Source organism: Battus philenor, unplaced genomic scaffold (genome assembly GCF_028537555.1).
Source record: "Battus philenor isolate CCGP_79_NKW_IND1 unplaced genomic scaffold, ilBatPhil1.0.hap1 SCAF_5, whole genome shotgun sequence".
Lineage (NCBI taxonomy): Eukaryota > Metazoa > Arthropoda > Insecta > Lepidoptera > Papilionidae > Battus > Battus philenor.
Window position 1 is genome coordinate 12,071,344 of NW_027181715.1, and position 20,100 is coordinate 12,091,443.

Sequence of the window (20,100 nt, forward strand, 5' to 3'; positions counted from 1 at the left end):
TTTTTTATGTTGTTAGCAATAAAAAATCAACGTGGGTGATCTATTTTTAAGTTTTATTTATATTAAAACAATTATTCTCACATGTTAACGATAGATTTGTGATTGGTGAATGGTGGGTGTTATTTTATTTGTCTATTAAGATGATACGGTTGGTTTTTTTGTGTTAAATGTATTGAAATGATTTGGAGGCTGATTATATTAATTTTTAAAATATTCTATTTCTTATACGAGATAATCGTACAAGTTATTACTGTATTATTTAAATGATTCTTTGAATACTTTCAGATATGGAGGGTTCGAGAGGATAGGGCCGAGAGGAGCTTAAACTCTTTTAAGCTGGCTAAAAATATAGCGCTGGGAGAAAAAGTGGCGGAAGAAACTCCAGTAACCCTTCTAGAATGATCGGTGGTTGGCGACCCTGTGATACACGAGCTGGTCTTGATTACGATAAAGCCCGTTGTTTTTGGAACGACTGAACCACATTTCTACTTACTGGTTTATAAGACATGTTATGTTAAAAGATGAAATCGGAAAAAGATTTAAACACGACATTTTGTATTTGTTTCCTTAGTACTAAAGATACACTATGGACAGGGTTTTGATGTAATTTCATTAACCATTAAAAAAATGCTTAAACTGTTATTAGTATTTTTTTAAAGAATAAAACCACAAATCGCCCCAAGTTCAAATGCCACCTGATCACCAAACAAATTCAAATAGTATGATTAGAACCTGCTTTTTACGGTTCAAAAAGCCACAAGCCTGTAAAAAAATAAATTTCGATCCCCGTCGTGTTCGATGAGGGGAGAATTTAAAACGTGTTACTAAATAATTTGGTTTTTTCGCGTTCGCGTGCCGGTCCTTACCGCGGGGCGGGCGCTTGACAAGGGCTTCCGGTATTGTGTGTTACCCTCTTTAAGATTTCAACAAGAATAAAAATCAAATTAGTATGTTAACAATTGCTTCAAATTTTTACATGTTATTTTATTTGTATTAGTCTAATGTTTATGTTATAACGCTATTATTATGCTTTATTGGCAATTCATGAAACTTTTGATAATTCATGAATTGTTTTATTATTTTAAAATGAAATTTTAGTAGAGACAACCTTTTTTAATTAATCAAACCATCAACATAATTCCAGACAGCACGTGGAACGAATGGGCGTATCCCATACATTTGGCGCTGCATCCAAAGTCTTCTAATGACAAAGTCGCCTTTCCACCTTGTTGGTGGCTGTCCTATGCTGCTCTTCCTGATCCATGGTCTCTAAAACCTTAAGGCTAAAGCGACAGTGTTCTAGGTACTTTGGCTTACCTATTAACACCACGCTATAACGCTGAGCTACCTTAAATAATTTTTAAAGCTTATTTTTTTTTAAATAGGGAGAGTAATACATGAGTTCAGCGAAGAAAATTTCGGTCCACGTCCACATAAGAAGACAGTCAGTCTTCCATCATCAACATTATTTCACCGTATTAATCTTAATTTTATTATAAACTCTTAAGAATTCATTGACCAGAGAATTTGTTGCATCCAGGTATCGAGATTTTTTTTAAAATAATTTTATTTCCAAAATATTTTAGATATGATTTTCACGTTGAATAGGCGAGAATAAAACTATAGGCGACTAATCGTCATTTAAGTCCACATGGGTGGAAATACCATGTCCGCTACGCTTGGCAGTCGGATTGGCTATCGCAGTGTGGTATTATAGTACGCAGGGAACGCTGTTGCCCGTTTCCTAGAAACGGGTTTATGAGCAGTGGCAATTCTATATAATTAATGCACAATCTGTGAATTATATAAGGTGGTATCTAGTAAATCTACCCACGACCTGCGATTGCAAGTCTTAGTCCTCTACTAATGGGCTACCATTGCTCTAGGCAACTTATTACTAGTTTATCAATTAAAAAGTTTTTTACAAATAAAACGCCTCTTCATTTTTATTACTTTTTGGCAACTCTCATGTCCATATGACATAAAATGCGGCTAAAATTAAAAAAAGAAAACGAAGTTGATATGCAACCTCATTCCTTATGATATATTTATCTATATGGGCGCTTCTTATAGGTTATATAACGGCTGACTTAAGCCGAAGGCATTGTCTACCGGTCAAATATATGGTGGGTGTAGTGATAAATGAGATAAGTCGTAGTACAAAATTTAACTGTAAAGTTATGATTATGAATGACAAAAATAAACTGAGGATTTGAAATATGAAAGAAAAAAAAACATTGTTTATATTTTAAGCGGTAACCTGCGCAGTTAGAGATACCGTTAGTTTACGTACGTTAAACGTTTAGTCTTCTCGAAAAATTAATACCATTGTCCATTAATCATGTTAAAAGGATTTCTTTCGCAAAAACTGTCGGTACTCGTTTTCCAACCCTTTTTTATTGAATGTACCGTTGGCTCGGTTATATTTGTAACAATTCCTTTGTGTATTTTCTAAGCTTTTTACGACAGCCAAACGACGGGTGCCGTACCCTTTGTTGTCTTCGTAAAGTAATAAATTTGCATATTTACATCGTTAGATTTGCATTCTCTTAGAGTCGTACCGTAGACTGTGTATTTTTTTAATTCCCCCGCGCTTTGTCATTTACAAAGAGTTAAGTTATAAAATGTAAATCGCTTCTTTTTCGATTTTACGATGTTCTATTTTTCAATTTGAATATTTAATGAAAATCGTTAGTTCGGTCTCCGACATATAAAATCTTTTCATTTTTTATTTTCTGCCAAAGGAAGTTATAAAAATGCTCTTTAGTAATACTTAACAATAGAATAATTAAAATATACATGGAATTCAATAAAATTTAAATTTCAAAATATTTTTATGTAAAGAGGCATTTATATGCATTATTGGATCGTCAATTATTTTTGAAGTTATAAAAAGGTTTGTGTAGTTAGCCCGTGGGTAAGCTACCAGCGGTAGAACCATCTAGAAACTCAACAGTTGGTACTTTTTTAACGAAGTTTAACAATGTTTAATGAGTAAATTATAATGTTAACCCTGCTAATGACTCTAGTAAAGTTCCACACATTTCAATTAACTAATAACTTTTGAATGTAAAGATTTATAGAAATAGGTTTACTTAACAATATACTTTTAATTTTAGATTAAAAACTAAAAGTAGGAAAGTCTAAGTTATCATGTGGAACATTATTATATATGCGCAAACTCAGACTTATGAAGTATTTAATTTAAAACAAGTTAACATAAGAACAAACTTTTTACTGGTTTATTTTTTATTATGAAGAAACGAATAACCAAAAAGTTTTTTCTCAGATAAGAGCTTTATTTTTTTTGAAGACTAAGATCTTTGGCTATGGTCCTTTAAAATGGGCCTTGTAAGAGGATTTAAGATCACATAGAGAGCAGTGGAGAGGGTAGGCTCGGAGCTTCATAGGGATATGGAATTGGAAAGGAAAAGATTCACCGAAGCACCAAGTTTACTGATGTACTCAAAGATTTGCTTGTCTGAGATGGACTGAATGATTCTCGAGTAGCGACCCCAAGCCAGTAGACGTGGCGTGGATAGGCCCTCCACTAAATGTAACGACGACATGGTCAAGTTCGCTGGATGCGGACAGGACGACGAGCGCTGCGATCAAGAGCTTTTATGATAAAGTAACAGGCAAACAAACTCTATCTATTACAACAAGTTGAGTCAAATTAAAAAAATGTATGTAAATAAAAAAACAATGTTTTTCTTTAAACTATTGAGTAACGGTTATTTAGTACTTGTTTAGTTCGTTCCAACCGAAGATTTTATTTTTTCTTTAAAATGCATAAGATTGCTGTAAAAAGCTTACAAAACACACGGCAGCTGGGGCCTTAAGGTTCTGGAGTGGAGACCACGGACTGGTAAGCGCAACGCAGGACATTCGCCCACAACGTGTATACAGACGAACTTGTTAAAGTCGATGAAAAGACGCTTGACGCAAACCGCGTCTAACCGGTGCAATCTTTGGGAGCGGGTTATGTCACGGCTGAAATTATGAATGATGATGGATTGTAAAAAAGGTTGCTGCATGCAGGCTTTCCATCTGGTTCGATTGGAAATTTATGGGAGAGGTCTGTGTCCAACGGTGGAAGACATGTAGCTAAATTGAGAGTTGAGAGATTGTCGCATAAATAGCCATTTAATTTAAAATTACATATTATCTAATAGTTAATTCAAATAATTATCTCAACAGAATTAGGATAACGCATGTGTAGAGTTCATGTTTGCACTTTAGCTCGCGTTGGCATACGTGACCGAGTCGGAATAGCCACTCTGTTAAATATATCCCTTGTTGACTTTGGTAATGTTTGTAACCTAAATGAATTTGATAATTACACTCAGATACGAGAATACATTACACACATATTGTTAGTATTATGATATTTTTTTTAAATGCATGTGTAAGATGTTCTCTAAGGATTTTTATGAAACATGCTAAATATAAAAGGATTAAATTTGGTTACACATTTTGGCGTTTTCAATAATCGAACAAAGAAATTTTGCAAAAGTATGACAAAAAGTTTTTTTTTTGCGAGACCATTTAATTTCTTCGGCACCGTAGAACTTATAAGAGATATAGTTCTTTTTTTTCATAAATCGATCACTGGAACAACATTTGAAATTGGAATGTGCATGTGGCTGTAAAGGGACAGAGCGAGCAGGTAGATACTTACTCGCGTTTTTGCATTTCCTCTCCTCACTTTTTACAATAAAAACTTTCTTTTAAATAAATAATCCCGGCGTAGCTTGACAGGACTCAAAATAATTTCTAAGCGGCCAGTATTTGTGTTATTTTTTGCATGAAAGTTTTTAAAGAAAACATATAACATTGTACGTATCAGTGTATCTATGAAGACATTGAAGTTTAATTACATTTTTCATGTTTCGTATGCATTAGAAATCACAAATATTTATTTATTGTATATCAAACATAAGCAACTTGTTAAGTAGAATTTAATTTTTTAACTAATCATCGTCATCACATCAGCCGATAGACGTTCACTGCAAGGTATAGGCCTACCCTAAAAATCTGGTCTTAAACTAGATGACTGGTCTTAAACTGCTCACATCCAGTCCAACTAGTGGGTGGCATACCCACACCTCGTCTACTGGCTCGTGATTACCACTCCAAAACATTTTGGTCCCAATTACCGGAGTTGCATGTTCTTTGTTTGTCTAAGTATATTTTATTGTTATTTTCTTTGTCTGATATACATTATCAATAATATACAAAAACATTGAAAGCTAATATTACAAAATAAAAACGTAAGCAGTTATGTAAGGATAAATATTATTAATCAGGTGATATATATTTTTGAACATAAAGTACATAGAATTGTTTACCTAAACGTATAATGTTTACGATTCGAAGAGGGTGTAATGAAAGCAAAAAGGGAGTGTAGCAATAAATAAGGAGGGCCTCATTTGAATTTCCAATCGATGCATGAATTACGCAGGCGAGGGTGAAAGGGTCAGGAGTCTAAGATGAAAAAACAAAACACGCTTTTAGTACTTTTAGTTTATACTATCTCGAATTAAACGTATTCTGTCAACGAGATTATATATTACATGATATTTTTCAATGCTTTATTATACAGATTATTTCTGTACATTATTTGCGGGTTTTTATTTAATTTGTTACAGACGAACGAACATTTTATTTTATTTTATTTATGAGCAATTAACTACTGTGTTTAAATAAAAACTGTAACGGTGTATAGCATCTGCTACGGAGTTATTTGATACGAATGATATTTTGTGTAACTTTTCTATAAGGTAACCTACGCATTTGCATTCAACTTATTGTTTTGTTTTGAATTCCAAATGCAACTTTATTTATATAAATGAATTTGGTTATAAAGCTTACGTATTTATTTCAATATTTAGTACAATATTTTTTTGTTAACTGTGGATATTCGTACCGCTTTTATAACAAGTATAACCTATGAAGTTGACGATATGCAATATCGGCAACTAAGAATTAAAATATTGATGTTTTAGTTTGCATTCCAAATTCAAATTTATTTAACTTATATTAGTTATGATTTTGTCAACTACAGAAAAACAGGTCGTCATTTTTAAATACGCGTTCCACCCTGAAAAAAGCGTATTCGCTAAAACAAAAATTCAATTATTAATTCTAGAAGATTAAAATCAAGAAGACTACGAGTTTAGCCGAGTAAGCCTGTTTTAATGAGGTCAAAACATTATTTTGTAGTTTTCGTATAAAAACTTTTTACTGGTAAAATTTATTATGTTGTATAAATTATTCACAAACTTAATCCGATTAGTATATGAAAAGGTGATTGTTGATAATTCATTCGTGGTCAATCTCGGTGAACAAATCTATAATCCTTAAAAATGTGGACGTTGTATCAGATTTAATAAAAAATACGTCAGGTTGAAGTATCGATTGAAATGCCGATATTGGTTAATCTTTCTAACAATGGTTTCATATTTATGCCAGTAATATTTTGCGAATTTTCTTATTTATGGACTTTCAGAAATACAAATTCATAGTGAATTTGTATGCGGTGAAGAAAGAAGCAAAAGATGTAACAGCAAAAACTGTTGAAGGAATTTGGTCTGTCAAGAGCGAACATCAGCTCATTTCTTGGATTGGCTTCAAGCGTTAATAGGATCTTTACATTTAAAAATTGATTAGGTAGGGAGAGGGGTGTGGTTGATGAAGGTGAACGCCAATGCATGGCAAGAAGGCCTCCTTAAGGCTTTCTCCCTGCTACGCCAGTCGTCCGTTCCGCGCACCGTATAGCCTCTCTCCCTACTACGCAATAGACCCGGGAACAGTACGGTGAATTAATGTAATGTAAATGCAAGAGAATGTTAAGGTCGCTTGATGTCGCTGCGTACGGCCGGTCTTCGTGGCGATCCTTGGGGCAGACCTAGTATGCCTAAACGACGAGAAGTTATGTCCTATGTTTAAATTTTATGATAATTGACCGTAACAGGGACCATAGTTTAATAAAACTGTAAATTCTGTAATTCCATAAATTTTGTTGAAAACTTAAAAAATAGTTGCTACTATTGCGAAATGAATATATAATTTAAAAACTTTCATAGCATTTCTAGATAAAATCAGTTAAATTTAAAAATATAATCCATCATCGTGTTTTAAATAAAATTTCCATTTATATGAAAATTATTTTCTTAAAGATAAAAAAAAAGTTCGTTCCAGTCAGTTACTTTTCTTTTGTATACGTGTACCCAAGTTTGACGTGGCAGCACTGTTATTTTTTTTTTACTTATTTAGCGAAATTAAGAAAAAAGTTTGAAATGCCAAGAACACGTGTCGATGGTAAATAATAAACAGGCATGCGACGCGATGGCAGATTAAGAGTGTCGAGTTGAACGCGTTTCTCGGAAGGCGGAATCGATTTTTATTTAAATAAAATCCGCTCTACGCTTATTTTATGGATTAGCGTTTAAGCTTCACTCTTTGGTTTAGAAAATATAATTATATTTTAAAATAAACATTTTCTGTCTAACACAATTTTATCTTCGTAGGACGATAAAAAAAATACAACGCCTTATCGAAGTTATAAAAAATAACATGCACGAGAAGATTATAACGTCTTAACTTCAGGGAAAGTGTACAGTATTGTAGAAAGGCAATTGATGTAACCGCGGCCTCCTTTTCTCCTGCAAAATAAAGAATATGTATTCTTCACCATCTTCGACGTCGTTTTCTAAAATGCCAGTCCTGTCTTCACTCAGAACTTAAGATACGCACGTCTATGGTATCCGCAACATTCTTTAGCTGCACTACATTTCCAAGGCATCAATGGATTTTTATTTTCTTTTTATGTATTTTGCCTTGTTTAAAAATACACAGACACAAGAAAAAAATCGAAATAATATAAACGAAATAAAACATATCAGGAAGTAAATTTAAAGATGCTTTAAATCATGGATGCCCAGACCGCCCGGTCGAATACTGGTGGTCCGCCTACAGCAAAAATAATACTCTCGTACATTCGAAAAATATTCAATTCTATTAAATAATAAAACAAAAAAAAATTAATTACCTATACTTCTGGCGGCCGGCCCGCCATCAGTTCATGATTTGCCCGAGTGGCCCCTAGTCTTAATAAGTCTGTGCAACCATGCTTTAAATGATAAGAAAAAAACGTAAAGAAATTATAAACAAAATTACGTAGATATTATTAGACTAAAGAATAAATTAAAAATATAGTTGTATCTTTAAATATAAATAAATTGCTTGTGAATACATTATTATTGAGCATTGATAGCCCGGCGGTAGAGGATTAAGACTTGCGATCATAGGTCTTGAGTTCGATACCCGGGATACAATTTGATATAATTCAAACTTTGTGCCTTAATTACATATTGTTGTCACTATTCTAAACAAGTTTCCAGAGTATGGGCTGCAACGTCCTCTGGGTACCATTATACCACACAACGATCGCCAACTCACCTGCCAAGCGTGGCGATTGAGGTATATCTATGTTTTAGATTTTAAAGCGTACAACACGCTTTACGTCTGTGGGCTAAAACAAAGACGCTGTTAAATTTAATGTATTTCTTTACGGCGGTATCTGTAAACTATATACGTTATATGTAAGTCAAAATAAATTTATGACTTGTTTATTCCGACAAGGAGAAATCACACGCAATTAATGTCATTTTACCATTTGCTGGTTTTTACTTTTTACGCTTAGTAAAGTAAGTTTACGTTATATGTGAGGTGTGCTAAAAATTATAAAACATCAATGAAAAACATCTGGCACATGTAACATATACTTTTATGAAGAAACCACTTCAATCATAGTATCGCTTAACATTCGCAAAGCGACAAAAACCATACGAGTGGTCATCAAACAACAGCTGTCTTCGAGAAGAAAAAAGGAAATACGCACGAAAAAATTCGAGGCTTATAAGCGTGCCGCCCCGCACCGCCTCTTACTAAGTTTTTACTTTAGAAATTTACTTTTTATTCTTACCCAGAAGGATCACCGACATTTATAAGCGGTCAGTGGCCATATGCCATTATTCGAATTAAGAAGCGGAATCAATGCGGCATACTTATTTTTTTTCTGTATAATTGTAACAAAGGTTACATCGAACAAAATAATGTTTTTTTTTTAACTAAAACTGGCAATGAAATTCAAAAATGTTTTAGCAGAATTTATGTGGATTTTTTTATGGGCAAGACTACGTTTAAAACGAGCGATTTATCGCTCTATCTTTTTATATTAAATCATTTCGAGATGTTGGTGGGTGGGTGTGAAAAATCGTAAATTAGTGGTGAATAAGTCGACTTTTTAATGAGGTTTGTGGCGCCTATTTCATTAATCATTTTAATGTTTAAGTATAGAGATCTTTTTATTAATCTATGCCATTATAGATACATATCCCTTGTAATACCAGACTGGACACAACTATTAAATATCAATACTTATTATTGTGATACTAAAAACATTTTCACATATACATCATCCTTGTTTATTTATTCAATGTACATATTCTAAAAATTACAGCAACAATACAGACTAACAATTGGCGGTCCTACAGACAACCGTTGTATGGAGATGATGGATATAAAAAAAATAGTTATACAGGATGATTGGTTACTGCTTTAGAAAAGATAAGTATGTTTAAATATTTATAAAAAGTACTAACAATGTAGAAATGACACTGTATAAAGAATAAATACGTAGCGACTAACGTAAAATCAACAGATAATACATAATACAATTAATAATGATACGATATGGATATAATACTCCAATATTTCACTAAAAATAAAGTCGTCAAAAGATATCAATTGGGGATTATACAATAATCGCCAAATTTGGCAGGCAGGTTGACGATCGCAGTGTTGTATTATTGCACGCAGAGAACACTGCTGCCCATCCTCTGGAAACCTGCTTGTGAGGACTAGCAATCTTATATAATTAATGAACAAAGTGTGAATTATGTAAGATTGTATCCTGGAGATTGTAAATCTCACTCCCCACCGCTGGGCTAGCACTGCTCAGTATACGTATATTACGATATACATTAAAGTACGTAATAATGAACAAACATTTATTAATATTAAATTATTACTTGTTACTATAAGTAAAATACAAAAGACAATCCTAACAAAACAGTTGAAATATATGCTTTGATCATTGAGCACAGATAAATAATAACCCTTATACATATAAAGCAGATGTTAAACACTCGTCTTAGGGTGTGCAGAAAAACAAAATAGAAATTTGGAAAAACGGATATTTAATTTACCATTAGTTCTTGTAATTAGTGTACATAAGTGTTGGTTATCTGTGCAGCGAATTATAGATATAATTTGTAGTTAAAAATAAACGAAAATTATATAATATTTTTCACAGAATGCAATTTGTTAAGGTGTTATATAAAACGAGAGAGGTTGTATTGGCTCTATTTCAAGTGTTACCGATAGCGAATAAGACGGTAGTCCCTATTTATTGTTGAAGGCATTCTAGTCCTAAGGAGATGTGGAGACCGGCTATGTATTGAATACAGAATGATAAGTTTTTGGAGTAAAAGCTTTAGAGAAGTGAATTTATAGCTTGTTTGCTGTTAATTAATGCATTGATCACTCTATCTACAAGTAAATGGTTTCAAAAATAAATAAAAAAATATGTGTAGATAACAACTTAATAAAATTCGGATTTCCACCTAATATTAATAATTGTTTAGTATCGAAAACTGCAGACTTTGTACTGTTTGAAGGAATATTGACTTGTCGCATTCCAACAGAAAAAATAAATTAATGTAACATATTTAAGAGTGATCACTTCATACAGGTGATTGGAAAAAGGTGCTTTGAAGTTATTGCTGCTAAATAAGCGATATAATTTTATTATATGTTAATATATATATATATATATACACCTTTAAAGTGTTTACATCTTTTACTAACCATCATGAATAAGATAAATGTAATGGTATTAAATACGTAAGGCTGCTGTTATGCCTAAAGATGTACTAAATAATGATTAAAATAAATTATGTTACTCACAACAAAATAATTTTAATTTTTACCTTTTATTTATATAAAAATTTACGCTTTCTATTTTCTGTATAAACTACATGTTAATTTGTTGGATATTTTTTATTGCATACATTAAAATAGATTAATTTTAAATAGTTTTTTTTGCGCTATGTCTAATTTTAGATGGTGGCATATATTTTGTACAATATTTAAATAAACTTTGTTTGTACAACTTTAGAAATTCGAAATGGTTTTGTAATTTTATTTATCTCATATATACCATTAAATAAATGATATAATAATTATAAAATGTGTTTAAATACATAGACAAATGATATGTATAAAAATATATTAATAAAATTAAACGTTCGTATAATTTTTTTAAATATTTATAATTTACAGTATATTTATTAGCTATGTAATAAAAGCTTTGTGATGAAATTTCAAGTAGAAAAATATTTATTTGCATTGAAATACATTTTTGCATGAAATGTTTGCTTATTAAATCGATACATTTATTTATTAGGTTGCTTTCGTTATTTATTCCACAGATTATCTATTAGCTAGTGATATGTGAACAACACAAACTGTTATTCATTGATATGAAAGGTTAATAATTTGTGAGACATAAACTTTATTAACATTGTTGTTCATAAATACAAAATAAAAATTGCTATTTTGTTTTTGATAGGTATCGCTTATAATTGCTTAAATTTTTTTTAATACTTTTTATATAAAGGCTCGAAGTCAGTGGCCAGTGTCTCCGGTCATGGGTTAATATTTAACAAAAAAAAAAACATCGCATAAATTTATTTAAAATTTCGTTTTTGGAACGAATAGTTTTGGTTGTTACCCTCGTTTTTGAAAAAAGTCATTGTTTGTTTACTAGGCCGAGCAAAAGATTATTTTTTTATTTTTTAATATTGGCTTATGAACTTTCTGTTATTTAAATGAGGCTATAAACTTGATATTCAACGAGCCGTCAACTGACCTGTACTGTATGTTTAAATTTTAATTGTTTCAAAAAATCGTCCCGGTTGTTTTGATTACAAATTTATTATTTCACAATTTATTTTCTAGTTATAATTCTTTTTTGTATTAATTATAATTCCATCCCAAAAAAATAAAACTGGCTTATGAGATATATTAACTTATAATCAAAAACATGTAACTGATTTTCTTCTGTTTTACACAATGCAACAGAGCTTTGTAGTAAAAGCATACGGTTTTAAATTCATAATGTACATCTGGAACATTTTATTTTTCTTAAAAAAGTAACTTTCATTAGCCGTAGAAGTTATTTTTTTTTGTTTAACCAAAAAAAAGAGAAGATTATCATAAGTGTACTGCTGGTAGATCTACGTCGTTGTCCATCTTGGTGGACAGTGAATCTTTCGCCATCTAGCAAGCATTGCGTAAGCGGTACTGATATTACGATTAGAAAATCTAAACCACATTTGGGTCTCAAATTGTCTCCACCTCCTTTTTTGTCTTCACAAAATTTGCTATTTGATATACATAATATTAAAAAGAATAAAAAAATGAGTGAAGGCATTATATAATGAATTAAATGTGTCTTTTCACATATTACCATAGATAATATGATTTTCAATAGTTATATTTTTAACCTACAAATATGCGTATCAAATTTAGCCGTTATATTCTAGTTTTGCGTCTTTTTTATACTGAACCTCATTAACGTGTTCAAATCTTTATTCAACAGACGCAATGGTTATGAATATTCAAATATAGTTTTTACCCGTAACGGTGACAAAATTTTGTATTGTTATTTAAAAAAATGGACGTTCTATAACAATTAACTCGTTGGACAAAAGAATAATTTATTTCTAACCGCCTTTATTTTGTTCCGCTGTATTTCAGTTCGCGGATTTTTCTTGCCTTATGTAACTGCTACGTTGTTTTAAGTTGATTCTTCTAATTTTTTACGTGAAATTTAAAATTATAAATAAAAATCACAGTATTACATAAAAGCAATAAGTAATTTTTGATTTAAATCACACAATTTGTATTCAGTTCGTGATGCCACTAAAAAGTACGTTATTTTATATCACTAGAATCGGGTGTTGCTAGTTTAAAAAAGTGAAATGTTTAAAAAACCTTGATATTCTTATGTAAATGAAGTTGAATTACGATCTAAATGAGTTGTTTTTTTTATAAATTTGTCATACAACGAAACTTTGACGGTTTAATGTTTTTTTTTGTAATGTTTTTACGATAGACAGATTTCTAGAGTTTAACATGGAAGGGTGGAATTGAATTATATTGTTAGATGTACAGTTGTTAAGAAATGTTTTTATTTAGATTTAAAGAATCTGTTCGAGGATTGACATGTTTGTTAAAATTTTCACAGATATTTTGGAACCAAATCTATTCGCAAGTAAAATTAAACACAAAGTATTAATAAGATAAAATTGATTGTTTAATTCATGTATCCAGCACACAAACATTTGATTTGGTTACAATCTTAATTTTTATCTTAAACTATTCGCTTTCTTCCCAGTACCGAGAAATAGCTCGCGTACTACACACACCAATGTGTATTAATCCATTGCGGGAAGTATCAATTCGTACATATGATACAATAACTTTGAAATCTAACCAGCAAAGCATTGAACTGCAAATCTCATTTGACTCGATACATTTTACGTAAATAATAAATAAATAATATAAATCTTTTTTCCTACTCATATAAATACACTCTGGTTAACTTACATGCTACAACTATCACTACATTTAATCGTCTATGACTACATTTATAACTAATAGGTAACTTCACCGTTTCTTCACATTGTACATGGTTCTTATTATCTATAAATGTGACAAAACAAAAAAAACAAAACTTATTTCCATTGCTACAATTTGTACTTACATAAACGATAACAGTCTTTGACAGATTGGTCATTATTCTCTATATAATTATAAATTTGCGTTTTAAGACAGATCTATATTAGGCATGTTCTACAATCACTGAAATACATCGTACCCTAAGATTTGTCAATTAATTTTGTGTAAACTAAAACTATGAAATCAAAGCTATTTACAATTTTAAAGCTTACGACAATTAATTAGCACACATACAAAGTATAGTAATAATTTATAACTAATACGACGTTATCAATCAAATTACAAAAAGTTTGTCACGACCGTGCGTTGTACTGTCTTTGGTATTATATTTAGAACACAAGCGATGTGTTTATCGTAACACTGTTGCAGTGAATTAACTTACCCCATCCTTTTAGTAGCTATTTTGAACTCGAGACCACTGACTAGACAAGAGAATCCATCAATAAGCTAAGCGTGTTGGGCGCGTCCGAGGTGAATGAAGAATGCCACGCGGTCGGGGCTCCGTTCTCCGCACTTGTTACACATGAATGGATCGTTGTAGCCATGGAAACCCATGTGAATGGTATGCATGGTCAGATCGCCAAAGGTTATGTCGCAGTATTGACAGGCGTAGGTGCTGGGAGCGGAAGCTGGAACGTCTGCAGAAGTGTCCGATTCCGATCCTGATACATCCTCATCTCCCATTTTGTCCTCTTCGTGCTGGAGACGTAATGCTGCAGGTTGTAGCTTGAACGCTCGACCTTTTCTTCGGTTTTTCAAAGACGTTGTGGGAGTTAATGGTGTAGGTGTAGATTCGTTAGGTGATGGTGATCCCGCTTCACTTGTCTTGGTGTTTGTCAGATCCAGCGCGTCGCTGGTTTGAGTCGGAGTAGTGCAACGTGGGGCAGTTGGTGTTGATGGTAAACTGGCTGGGGATTTAGCCGGTGGTGGCGAGGTGTTCGCTTCCAACTGACGATCGTATGAAAGACGTTGCTGTAGAATAAATTGTGGCGACACTGTTTGTCGTTTTTCGTCGTTAGGAATTGCTTCCGATTGTGGCGAAGTCCGTTGTTCGTAGTTATTATTCGGTGGGAAAAGAAATGATGGGGGTAGTAACGGAGGTAAATACGGAGATAGGTTGACAGGGAAATGACCTCCGAAAAGCGGATGGGTCGGCGGTTGATGTTGCTGGGGATTGTTATTGTTTAAAGCTGATTGCTCAAACATTTTCGAGAGCGGCTTTTGCTTTGGTCCTCGACGTGTTCCGTATACGTCAATTATTGGTAAGGGGTTAGGTGTGCCGTCCATGTTGAGGACCATCGCTGGGTTATGTTGGTACTTGCGTAGGTGGAGTTTGAGAGAGTGGCAGTATTTAGTAGCGTAATTGCAGTCGGCGCAGCGGTACTGGTAAACATTAGAATGAGACTTCAGGTGAGAGTTGAGCATAGATTTGTTAACGCAGGAATAAGAGCATTGCGTGCATTGGAACGGCTTGGAACCTAAATGATTCCTCATGTGGTACTCCAAGTGATGTTTGTACTCGGTGACGAATGGACACTTTCGGCAGCAAAGCATTTTTTCTGGCTTTATGTGTTCTTTGCTATGCTCCCAAAAACTTAGCTTTGTAACGGCTACGAATTCGCACTGTTTGCATTTGAACGTTTTCACTTTGCCGTGCGAGTTAACAGCGGGTACCCTGAGCCCCGGCTCTTCGTCGAAGTCATCTTCTAAGCCGGAACCGTCTCTCCCGTCGTCCGTATCAGGTTTGTTTTGGTTTCCTTCGAATCCGGAGTCATGGTAGCGATCGAAGGACCGCTGTTCTCGGTCTCTGTCTGGCGTGCCCGGGGGAGATTTGGGCGGTGTTGCATCAGCTCTTGGCAAGGGCGTAGATACATGTGCAGGTGGGGGCAGCGTTCTTGGGGAATACGAAGTCTCGTATCCTGGTGAACGGTCGCGTTCTTCATTGTTTCGTGATACCTCGAAGCCGGGCGGTGTGAGCAGGTTATAAGGCATTCCGTTTTGATAAGAACTTAAATGCATACCGAGGTTTGTTTTGGCTTTAAGTGACATGGATTCATAGAATGGTAACGGCTCGCTGGCGCTACCTACACTGCGCGGTGAGTGGCCATTGGAATCTTTACTTGATGATGACGGTGACGCGCTGTGAAAGCCTTCGGAGTAGAAGCCGCTAGTTTGATCCTTTACAAAACCTCCTTCCTCCATTGGTTCCGATTTCTAAAAAAGGAAAGGCAGTTTTAGAATTCTATTCATCACACCTTCAGACTTTTAATTCGAGCTACAAGAAATTTTAATAAATCCCATCAAACTATCAAGTAAATTTTTCGAAAATATAAATTATCGACTATGCTTATTATATAACGGATGAAATATAGCTCTTAGAAGTTTTTGTTTTGACCTGGCTCAAGTTGCTGCCCAAGTGGCATTTGCAGATTGTGCGGTTTCGAGGGGGCAGGAAGCGGCGGGCGTTTAGCATAAAACTTCTGTTGAGTGGTTAGTCGTAGTCCTGGCTCGGGCTGTTGCTTACGACAGTTTCATTGGATTAGGTGACCGCAATGCTCTTAGATCTCTTAGGCGCACGCGCCATGAAACGATTAGACTTAAGGGCCCACTCGTGGGTACCTGGGATTGTCAGTCGCTGGAAGAAAGAACGACCCAAGCAATAGTTTTTAATTTAAATTTGTTATTACTTACAATTGCTGGAGGCTGCAGTAATGAGCCCCAGTTAGGAGTGTGGGGGTGTGGACCGGTCGGCATACCGGCCGGTGAGGCGCAGCTAAGCATCCCTAAAAAAAAATTAAATTCCGTATTTAAAATATTGAAACTAACAAAAGAATTTGAGATATAATCAGAATATCTAAAACGGCGGTAGTGAACAACCTATTTAGTTAAACATATTCTCTAACATTTGTTCGTGTGTTAAACAAACAAGTTCAAATGGGGCAATTAATGTGGGTTGGTATATCGTAAAATACATTATAACAAATATGTAAACTATGATATGTATTCTATAATTACTACCTTGAACATATCGGATGTACTTCTAAAATATTTCTTTGGATTTTTTTTTATAAAAATAGTTCCTCGAGGAAGTTTATATACATTTTCACTGTAAAGAATTCTCGACTAGCAAGCGGCATTGGTCAATAACAAAAATATGAATATATTCAAATTAAGAAGTGATAATTAAATAATAACGTGCCATTTGCCTTTATTAACGGTAAGCGAAATTATGCAAATGTAAGAAACCGTTTAAACATACCGAGAATTATTTTCGCATTCGATAGCAATATTTGATGCAATATTTTTTAACTACGTGACTCGATCGAATCTGCGAATGTTCTTTCATAAAAATCGCTACGATTTTCAAGTAATTCGTGTTTTTATCGCGAAACGATTGCGTAATTTGCATGTTTTCGCAAAAATCGCTTGCAAAGCGTGTAGGTAATATATAAGTTGCATTTTCTAGCACGTAGGTATTGGCCGCAATAAATAATAGTTCCGTTAACTAATTATCAAGGGTACCGACGGTGATCTGGCTAATGATGTGTTTTCTATCATCCATACAATCAAAGTAATTGTTACTAATTATTTTATAAGGCTTTTGAATCAGTTCTGGCAGTAATTAAAATAAATTACCAAAAACAAAAAATCCACAATGTTTTTGTAACAAACAATGTTTACATATTTAAACGCATGTAAAAATATTCTTCTTATTCATAAATCACAGGAAACGTGTTCGTTGTTTATAAACACGGAATACATTCAATATAAGAGTCATAAAAAATTGAAATAAAGAAGTAATACAGAATAAACCTACCGTGCCTTTATGATGTTGAGAATATTAAATATTTCACACAGCACTAGGGTTGAACGGCATTAGTTAATAAAAACAAATTCCACTTCTACAATACTTCACTAGGAGTTCGCTATGAAAGAACACGTAAAATGTTCGAGATTTTTTAACACAACCCTACGGAGCGACGGCAGAAAGCGATGTGGACGCCGTCGCCGCTCACAATGAACTGAAAAAAAAATCTGTCAATTTTTATGCCCCAAACATCGATAAATGTATTTCACATTTGAAGGCGACGAGTTTTCTGGTGCGAGGGCAATGGCGCTATCCTCAGATAAATCTGTCCCACTCACACCCCCACAGCCTATTTTTACTTGAACCAATGCGAATCGAGCTACTGTGGGTGGGGATCAAGTTATTAAGTTATTGTTTATGTGTTATTAATAATAAAAAAAATAACTGGCTGACTGGCGACCGCCGCCGATGGCCGCCGTTATTAGAATAAAGCATGGCCGTATCAGTTATAATTTGGCAATAAAAGAGAAATATGCACGTGAATGCGAATGTTTTTCCATTGTACTCTTAACGGTCTTAATATAGTTTTATTTGTTCAATATTTACTGTTCTTTGTTATTAGAGAACTATCAACATGTAATAAACAGAGGAAAAAATGGCAAATCACAAAAAAAAAATTGTTTACATAATGTAGATAAAAAAGCTTCGGTAAAAAGCTTACGAAGGGCAGGAGTAGTGAAGGGGCGGTGAGCTTTTTACAGTAACGAACCAACCAATGACGAGGGCGCGTTTAAAAAGAGAATCGTTTTTTTTTTAAACAACATCAACGAAGCTTCGACCAATTAAGCGTACGCTCTATTCGTGAAACCGGCATATTAAAATGTCAGCTACGTAACTAGTTAATGTCACTTCTTTTTGGACGATGACAAATTTCAAGTGTATTTGGGTCAGATTTGTATTATTTTAAAAATATTTTAAATATGAATGCCCAACGTTGATATCTGTCCAATTAGTTATATTTTTCGATTTTTATTATAATTTTTCTCGGAACTCGAGTTGGGACAGCCGATTCAAATCTTGCTTCCGAATAGTGCACGGAGACTTACAATAAAAATCTCATAATTTAATTCACTTAATAAACAGTTTTGATTGTAAAGGATAAATTAAAAAAAAAGATAAAATTATGTCTCGTGTGGTTGGCCTTTCGTATTTTTAACTTAAAGGCCAACATATGACACGTGTAGTCAAATATAATATGTATGTATGCGTACTCTAATGTATATATTAGGGGGATCGGAAAGTAATGTCGCTGTCTTAAGTTAAATTCACACGACTATAGTATAAAAATATATCTAGTATAAAAATTTACAATACTAGAGCGGTAAAAATCAAACGGTTTATCTATAAAATATATCGGCAGAAAAGATTTTCCAGTCCCGCAATATATCTTTTTGACTATATTTCGAGAATTTTTGCATCTACTATTGTTACATTGGTTTTGGAAAAATATTTTTACTAACTCTTATTTGAGCATGTTTACATCCTAGCTACAAGTATATAGAAGTTTTTAATTGACTTATTATATGTTTATGTATCAGCAGTATAGGCTATTAAATGTGAATACTGTTTTAAAATAAAATAAAATTATGTTAAACAATTTCGTACAATGTACACGTCAAATATCCGCTGTTTGTTCACCTTTTGTTTGGATACTCGTACTATGCTATTTTACTTTTTATGCTGTTACAACTCTATATGATGGAGCCAAAAAGATTCTCGTGGCAAAGGCGTGGGTAGTTGCAGACAGCGCAAGACCGGTCAAGAAGGCGATCATTGAGCGAGGCATTGGATATGTATCAGCTGACGTCACGAAGAATATGTTGAATGTTACAAAAAAAAAATAGCGTGGGCTGTCATCACGTAATAAGAAGAAATCCTTTGTACATGAGTATTAAAACACAGAGTACATATATCGATAAAATGATTATACACTCTAATACGGAAACTATATCGTTAAAATACAATATAATATACATATGTCTAGAAATAAGCAGAAGTATACATCTCTAGTTTTCACTGTATTATACAAAATACTAACGTCACAAATGTGAAACTTTACTTCTATATACCACTTTAAAGTCATACTTGTGGCTTTACGTGCTAAAATTAAAAAAAAAAACATTGACTAATATTCAAATTTACATATTTAAAATAGATTTTAATTAAAAATAATAAACTTCAAATATCTAAAAGGGTTATTTGTATTATAAGAAATATTGTTTATATGGAATCACAATAGGTTATATGTTTAAATATAAATCGAAACAACTTACAATCTCTAGTACATAGCACTGTAAATGTATTATACTAACAAAATAAATATCTAAGATTCATAAGGTTTTTTTACTTATTTAATAGAG

The 20,100-nt window shown here is 33.2% G+C and overlaps 1 protein-coding gene across 1 annotated transcript; it reads right to left on the reverse strand.

Annotated features, from left to right (window-relative positions):
- Nucleotides 1-13,425: 13,425 nt before the first annotated feature.
- hb (hunchback) lies at nucleotides 13,426-17,893 on the reverse strand. The gene is made up of 3 exons (XM_068772201.1): nucleotides 17,690-17,893; nucleotides 16,564-16,655; nucleotides 13,426-16,086 (listed from the first exon to the last, which is right to left on the reverse strand). Exons 2-3 carry the CDS (start codon nucleotides 16,651-16,653, stop codon nucleotides 14,320-14,322), a joined length of 1,857 nt encoding a protein of 618 aa, XP_068628302.1. The 5' UTR covers nucleotides 16,654-16,655; nucleotides 17,690-17,893; the 3' UTR covers nucleotides 13,426-14,319.
- Between the last annotated feature and the right edge of the window lie 2,207 nt (nucleotides 17,894-20,100).

Coding starts and splice junctions, on each gene's coding strand:
- hb (XM_068772201.1), bottom strand. CDS start 16,653: ATGCTTAGCTGCGCCTCACCGGCCGGTATGCCGACCGGTCCACACCCC. Junction 16,087..16,563: donor TACTGCAGCCTCCAGCAATT/GTAAGTAATAAC, acceptor TTCCTTTTTTAG/AAATCGGAACCAATGGAGGA.